Source organism: Heliangelus exortis, chromosome 16 (genome assembly GCF_036169615.1).
Source record: "Heliangelus exortis chromosome 16, bHelExo1.hap1, whole genome shotgun sequence".
Classification (NCBI taxonomy): Eukaryota; Metazoa; Chordata; class Aves; order Apodiformes; family Trochilidae; genus Heliangelus; species Heliangelus exortis.
The window spans coordinates 5,881,847-5,889,993 of record NC_092437.1 but is presented as its reverse complement, the minus strand read 5'-3'; the positions used below and the strand labels follow the sequence as shown (position 1 = coordinate 5,889,993).

At 48.8% G+C, this 8,147-nt stretch overlaps 1 protein-coding gene across 4 annotated transcripts in view; it reads left to right on the top strand.

Annotated features, from left to right (window-relative positions):
* GNAS (GNAS complex locus) overlaps positions 1 to 8,147 on the top strand; it is a 135,695-nt gene that overhangs the window by 46,665 nt on the left and 80,883 nt on the right. The window contains exon 1 of one of the 4 annotated variants that reach the window (XM_071760153.1): positions 3,493 to 4,733. The exons of 1 other annotated variant lie outside the window; for it this stretch is intronic. In XM_071760153.1, coding sequence (XP_071616254.1) covers positions 4,595 to 4,733 — 139 coding nt within the window. In that variant the 5' untranslated portion in view covers positions 3,493 to 4,594. 2 more of the 4 variants (XM_071760154.1, XM_071760155.1) reach the window with 2 other exon arrangements.

Here is an 8,147-nt window from a genome sequence, read left to right as displayed (position 1 = left end):
TAACAAGTTCTCCCTCACTTGTACTGTTAATGATATTCTACTACTTAGTATCTTTCTAACCATTTGTAAATCAAGCTAATGGAGTTGTCTTCACTGGGAAGAGCAAAGTCTGAATAAATTACACTCTTCAGCAGGACTACTCAACCAAGTAAAGTACATGTTTATTTACAGGATCGCACCATTGTTAAAAATTGTCTCAGGCACCAAACTAGTTTTTGGGGCAAAAGCTGTGGAAGGAGAACAGATAAAAGCATGGAAATAAAACTCCTCTTTCCAGAAAAATGAAGAATATTAAGAGATCTTACAATTTTCTATAGAATGCAATAGTGGTTAGGCCAATTAAAAAAGGCATTAAGTAAAGTTATTAAGTGGAATTAAATGAATTATAGACATATGAAACTTACAGTACATGTCCCCCACGAATATTCCATTAAAATATTATTCACTTTGAGTTTTTCTGCTGCCTCTCCTTTTGACATTTTTTTTGGTTTGAGAAGTGAAACAGCAGAATTTTTGCTCTACCAAATCCCCTTTTGTGAAATCCTAAAGCTGAGATGCCTGTTGGTGTCTCAGTCTTTGCATTTACTTTAGACTGAAAAATAAATTCAACAGAATCTGATCCTGATGTGTTTTATATTCAGATGCAGAAGAATTTAATTTTAATTTCATCTGCAAGTGTGCAATGCTCACAGCCTTCTATCTCACTGATTTTCTAAGTAATGTAGGACAGAATTAATAGATACAGGTCTTCTAATGTCTCTTACAGCCACTTCCACATTCATGCCATTTTGCATTTTTGGCAAATATTTTTGCCTAACATTCAGCAGTGTCTTTTAACACCCCCTTTTTAATATTTTAAACCTTCTAATAGATTTTTATCACAGAGGCACTATGGCCATGCATATAGTTATTTTATCTTTGCATTTATTTGTTCCAAAGACTGCAGGTTCTTCAGAACTGAGCTTTAATTTTATGGTGAGTTAAGGATCAGATTTTGCCTGCACTTACCCTTCTGATGGCAGTCATCTTGTGAAACTGAAGTACACAGTTTTTTACAAGATGGGAACTGGCTCCAGTAAGTAACACAGTTTACTCTAAAGACACATTCATAGCTTTTTGTTGTTTAAACAAGTAAAAAATAATGAGAACAGCTAATATGTTGGTATGCTCACTCTTCAAACAATACTCCCCTAATCAGAACAGCACAAGAAAAAAAAAATCATGGCAAGCTGGTGGCTTTGTGAAGTAGGGTTGTCTTGTGTCTTGTTGTGTTTCAGAAAGACAAAAAAGATCTATAATTACTGATCGGTTTAAAAAATTGGAGAATTTTCTTTTTGTTTTCTCTGTCTTTTGACACTTTCATGCCTTGATAACACTTCTACTACAAGGATCTAAATTTTAATACTGTTGTGAGTAACTTTGTGTTTGCTTAACTAGCTGAGCGTGTTTTCACTTTTCAACTACCTCATGGTTTGTTCAGACTAAAAAGAGAGAGGCACAGGGTATGTATACCGGGAGGGTAGCAATTCCTGTGCCTCAGCACAGCAGCTGATGGCTTTTAGAATTTAACCTTGCCAAGCCCATCCCAGTCTGTGTTTGGGACAGGGCTGGGTTTGTGCTGCTGGACAACAGCATTTACACAGTGACAACTCCTTTGTCAGCAGATGCTTTGGCATATTTACTTCTCCCTTGTCTCCATCCTGATACTGCTCACCGTTCACCAAGATTTTAGCCTTTTGTATATCTCTTGCAATAACTTTTATCTTGTTTGTGTATTCTTTTGTGAACTGTTTGGAGCCTGAGATAGTCTCCCTTCCCCCCCGAGCTGGACCCAGAGGGAAGCAGAGCCTGGAGGCTGGGGCAGATTTTCCCCACTCCATGAAGTGGCAGATACTGGCATTTCTGCATTCTCTTCATACCTGTGACTATACAGATGCTATGAGGTTTTATAATTTTCAGACTGAATTCTGCTTACCTTGTAAATACCACAGTTAAATATATTTGAATAATATATATTATGTAGAAACAATACAAATACATAAAGGACCTATAAAAGATATGGGGAATAATTATGATCTTTGCTTTAGATGAATATGGACATTCATGAACCAAGTGTCTCTTTTAAAACTGCCTTAGTCTAAAAAAAGTCTAAAACCTGGAGATATCAGGCAGTTAAAAACACAGAAAGCGCCAGTAAATCCTCAAAGGAGATTTGGTGGTGATCTTCCCTGTTTTTCCCAAGCTCCACCCCTGTTTCAGCAAGGGCAAGTAAGCAGATGTATCTGATGACACTAACTGTGATCTTCTAGTTGTTTCCTCTGTTCGCAGAATTATTTAACTGTAGGTGGTTCTAAATATAGTAACTGGATGACATAAGAAGGTGTGTGCATGGAAATAGTGTTATAGATAATTGAATTTTGAAAATGGAGATAAATAATATATAGATAGTAAAGGACATTCCACTAATCTAATAAAAAAAAAATATATATATATAGCTGGCAAAACCCTATGTAGAAAAAATTGCATGCATCAAGTTGTATTCCCCTGGTCCACCTGGCATGACTTGGCTTGTTCCCTGCTGCCCCAGCCCTGAAGACAACACCGCCTCGCCTGGCCCCAGCATCCTGGAAATTGTGTAGTGAGAAGTTGCCTAGTGCTGGGGGAAATTTGCCCTGTAATACCCACATTGGTAAAAATTAATTCATGCACATCAGCATCTGCAGGATCATTCTGTAAGTCCCTAAGCACATACTCACAGTTTGTCAACTGAGAAAAGGGATAAATATGTACATTCAGAAGTATCTTGTACTTATGCAATAATTATTTTTCAAATGTAGTTTCAAATGCCCCAGAACACGACTCCATTAAAACTTATTCTTAATTCTATCAATGTAATCCCCAACTCCTGCAAATATTTTCTTCTCTGCTTACGTGCCAAAAAACCCTTCCTAGAGGGCTCTAAAGCTGTTCCCACAACTACCCAAAAGGAGGTTGTAGCGAGGTGGGTGTTGGTGACTTCTCCCACAACGAGGAGAAACAGGAGGAAATGGCCTCAGGTTGTTCCAGGGAAGAGTTGTCAGGCACTGGAATAGGCTGCCCGGGGAAGTGGTTGAGTCGCCATCCCCAGAGGGGTTTAAAAAACGCGTAGATGCGGTGCTGAGCGACACGGTTTACTGGTGGTTTGGCAGTGCTGGGTTGGACTCGATGATCTTAAAAGTCGTTTCCAACCAAAACGGTTCTACAGTCCTATTACTGTATGATGCAATGACTCTACGCCATCACAACGACTTGCGGTACCCCCGCGGCTGAGCGTCCGAGGGGACGGGCTCCTTGTGCGGGGTAGGGGACGGGATCGGGATCTCTGTGCGGGCTAAGGGCCGGGATCGGCGGGGCCGGTTCGAAGCGGGCGCCGGCGGCGGCGCGGGCTGACGCGGGCTGTCATGTGAGCGGCCCCGCTCCCAGGGTTCAGTGTGGGCCTGCTCGCCCCACCCCGCCGCTCCGCCGCCTCGGTGCAGCTCAATAGGGGGAAGGAAAAAAAAAAAAAAAAAAAAAAAAAAAGAGGTTGGGGGGGGGGGAAGGACAGAAATGCGGGAGAGAGCAGAACTGCCGTAGGGACGTAGGGACAGGTTTTGCTCCGAGGGAGAGACCAAGCGGGCTGCCTTCATTCGTGTTTGGATTTCTCCCCCCTCCCCTTCCCCTGCTCCCCGTTTGCTGGAGAAGCCGAGAGAGGATTCAACCGCCTGGAAATTCAATGTGAAAAAGCAGCAACAAGGAAAGGGGAAAAAAAAAAAAAAAAAAAAAAAAAAAAAAAAAAAAAAAAAAGGAAAAAAAAAAAAAAGCGGGGGGGGGGGGCTTGGATTGGAACCCCCCCCGCCCTGTGAGGGAGGAAGGACCCGCGGCGGCCGCAGGGCGAGGAGCTGCGGCGCCCGGCGAGGGAAAGGGGACCCGACCTCCGCCGAGAGCTGGGGCTGGCGTGACCCCCTCGGCGCTGCAGACCGTCGGCGCGGGGGGAGAGACGAAGAAGAGACGTTTCCCGATCCTCCCCGCCGAGGATTTGGGGAGGTTTCCGCGCTTGGAGCCCGTGCCTTTGGATCTAAGGAGGATTATTTTTTTGGGGGGTGGCACTGAAGCTGGATTTGTTCCTGTGCGTGCAGCGCGGGGGGGGGCATTTCTGTTCCCTCTAGAGGAGCCGGCGGCCCGGCCGGGGGCGCGGAGATCCCCGCGGATCGCTCCGCATCGGGCCCTGCCGTCACCCCCCCCGGGGAAAGGTGCGCTGAGGGGATCGGCGCGGGGCTGAGCGGGGGGGCGGGGGAGGAGAAGCAGCTGCAGCTGCCGGGGAGGAGGCCCGGCGAAGCAGCAGCAAAGTCATCGCCATCGCCCCCCCCTTGGCTGGCTCCGGGCTCGGCTCTCTCCATGTCTCTGGCTCTGGGCAGCGGCCGCCACAGCAGCGAGTAGGGGGGGGAGGAGGAGGAGGAGGAGGAGGAGGAGGAAGAAGAAGGGAGCCCGGGAGAGTGCCTCCCTCCCTCCCTCCCCCCGGCAGCCCCGGCCGCCTCCCGTCCCCTCGCCCCGCGTCCCCTGCGTCCCCCTCCCCAAGATGGGCTGTTTAGGGAACAGCAAGACGGAGGATCAGCGCAACGAGGAGAAGGCGCAGCGGGAGGCCAACAAGAAGATCGAAAAGCAGCTGCAGAAGGACAAGCAGGTCTATAGGGCCACGCACCGGCTCCTCCTGCTGGGTAAGGGGGCCGCGGGAAGCGCGGCGCCGGGGCAGCGGACCGGGGGCCAGGGACCGGTGGCCGTCCCCTCCCCGCCGGGGGTGGGCAGGGGGGAGGGCGGCGGGGCCGCGCACCAGCCCCCTGCCCGGGCGTGGGGAGGCCCGAGGGAGAGGTGGGGCCCGGGGGGAGCGGAGCCGCTGGGACCACCCGTTCGACGGGGCCGGGGGGCGGCCGGCGAGCCCGCTCTCACCGGGGCCGCGGGGATCCGCTAGCGCCCGGGGAGGTGGGCCCGGGGGCGCTGAGGAAACCGGTGCGGTCCGCAGGAGCCTGCCGGGCTCCTCGGCCTGGTGGCGGCGGGGAGGTCTCGGGCACCACCCTGCGCGCCTCGGGAGGGGGCCCGGGGGGAGGCCCCGCAGGTACAGAGCTGCGGCTTGGGGCAGCTCTCCGTCCTCGGGGGCAGCGCCCCGTCGCCGGGCGCAGGGGGGGTGAAGGCGGGGCGGGGAGCGGGCCTCGGGGCCGACCGTGAGGAGGTGGCCGGGGATGCCGGGGCGGCCGCCGGCGAGGGGCGCGGGAGCGTCGGGCCCGAGGGGGAACCTGGGAGATAAACAGGGCACGGCGCTGACAGGGGCCGCGGGCCTGCCCCGGGCGTGCGGAGCGGGGAGCAGCAGCCGCGGGGAAGGCCGGTCACCGCGGCCTGGCAGGAGCCGGGGGAGGCGGTCGGGGCTCGGCCGGCCCAGGGCGCTCCCCTCGCCGGGGGCTGAGGCAGGGGTTCTGAGGAACGTGCCGACATGCCGGGGGAGAGGAGGAAGAGGAAGGGAGGAAGTCAGGGAATCATTTGGGGGAAACGGAGGGAGGATGTCGGTCCTGGAGAGAAGCGCGGCGGCCGGCGCTGGGGATGAGGGAGCTCCGTGCCTGTGGCGGGGAGAGCATTGCCGGGGCCGGGCTGCGAGCGGGCGGCCCGGCGGGTGTTGGGCACGTCCCGTGTCCTCCGGCTGACTCGTTAGAATTACTTCTGTCCCACCGTTAATTAAGGTGTCGAGAGTTTGGAGGGAGGGAAACGTTTGTAGCTTGGTTTCAGGTATTATTTCAGCATGTCTCATGTTTTTCAGGACATGTTTAGAAATGCAGGTTATGGCTTCAAAGGGAGGGAAAGGTCCAAAAATCGTTGATCAGACAGGACAAGAAAATGTTTGTCAGACTCATTATTTCCAAGTATTTTAAAATAGTGTTTTAAAGTAAGATGCAGTTATGAGATCTCAGCTGTTTGGTCACGCTGAGGGACGGCTTGTGCACGTTATGCAGGTTTTTTAGCGTGGAGCAGAGGCTAGGCCTCGGCCAGCTGACTCAGTCCTGGTGTGAAACAACCGTAATTGGAAATGAAAAGAAAAAAAAAAAAAAAAAATTTTTGAAGGTTCTGAATTTGGAAGTGTACTCTTAATGGTGAAACCGTTCAACTACTAATTTGAAGAAAGAGGTTTAACATAAATGGAGAGTGGTTGGGACTACAGTAGCAGCACCTGCAGCACTGAGGAGTCTGCCTGGGCTCCAGCAGAAATCTTTTAGCAGGGTCATTTGGACTTCAGTTCTTGGGGAATGTCTTGGGCTTCCAGGTTTCAGGCAGAACATTGGGTGGATACATCAAAGCCATTTGCCATCAGATGGTTTGCTTTCATCACAAGCAGAATTTCGGCACACAGAAACATGATGGGCTCGCCTGGATTTTCTTTCAGCTTTCCTTAGTTTTGGTGGCTGAACCATAGTTTAGATGGTTGTAAATAAAAGTATGTGGGTGTTTAGCTAGGACTGTAAGGTCATCTCTGTGTGTGCTTTAAAGTGCAACAGTTCAGCTGTTGCAGTTTCTAACAGTAGCTGTCAAGAATTGTGGACAGTCTGTAACACAAATTCACCAGTAAAACATAATAAAGCTCTCTTCATTATTATGTTATATTTACTTTAGAAGATATGTGAAATAAAACCCCAAGAACTTCAAAAGTATTCTTAATAATTTTACCTTGTATTCAAATAACAATAAAGAAGAGCTGCTCTTTATACTGCTCTTTTTAGGCCCATTGCTTTACACATGCTTGCCCCTTCTTCCATGAGAAGTCTCACTGAAATGAATGGAACTCTCCTTGGTGGTAAAGTGAATGCGTAATTGTTGGTGAGAATAGGGCCTTAATGAGTAGCCAAATACATGAATAAACTTTGTCAGAAATTTAGGTGTAATACTTTACTTTGGTTCACTGGTGGTGTGTCTGATGCAGAGCACCTGGGTATGTCAGTACCAGACTGTATGTCTTTATAGGAAAATCAACAATTTGTCTCCCCCTATTCTTGGCCTAAGTGAAGTAAAGATTTTGGCTCCCTGTGTTTGTGAGGTGCAATTTAGAGTTACAGCTGAAATTTTGTATATACAACTATAACATATACTGCTATTCCTGAGTAATTCTTAGTTGTGAAGCAGACCCAGTCTGTATCTTAACTTGAGTTACTCAGTCTTGATTGGTTTTGTTCCATGTCTTTATTGCATGGTGCACTATGCTTGAAGGGAGACAATGTGTATGTTACAAAGTAGTAATTGAGAGGAGAAAGGCACTTGCATAAAATGTAGACCAAAACTGCTTTTTAAATGCTTACAAAACATCTGTGAGCAAGGCAAGGAAGGAGGAAGGCTCTGTTATTAAGGTGACAAAACATGCAGTCAGATATTATGGACTGCTGGGAATTAATGAGGGAGAAGGAAAGGAAGGGAGAAAGTAGAGAGGAATGCATCTGTCAGAAAATGAACTTTGAAATATAACTGCTAAAATACAGTCTTGAACACGAGGCTCAAAATGGAGGCTTGTGCTGTCAGTGTGTGCTAGCAGAGGCCTGGCATCCTATAAATACAAACTGTACCTCTGTGCAAGGCATCTTCTGTTGTTGAGACGTAGGCTAAAAAGAGGAACAAATGAGTAGCCAGGAGATGAGAAGGGACATCTTCCTAAATTTTGCCGGGTTATGTTACTACTCTTGCAAAAATATATTTGCTTTATATAGAAAGCTACTGATCTGGCTGCATGGAGCAGCTCAGTTAAATGCTGCTGCTCGAGTCTTTTTAGCATGCATGGAAAAACGGGTACTATAGGCAGATGGGTTGCCCTGTGCACTGGCATCTGTGCAGCACAGCAGAAATAGCATACATCTACTTAGGGAAACTGGAGTAAAGTGGAGGGTTGTTTTGGTTTTCCTTTGTACTGTAGGTATACGAGGGGATCAGAGGTGAGCTGTGGGGGGGTTGTCTGGAGCATGTAGCCACAAAACGTGGTCTTTGCGTCTTGTTGCGTACGTGATTGATTTGGAACATGTGAAGAGAGGGTGGGAGGTTGCTTATAAGACACAAATTGGAGAAGGAGGTTTCTGTAGTTTTGTGGGTGGAGGCTTAAAGGGGATGCA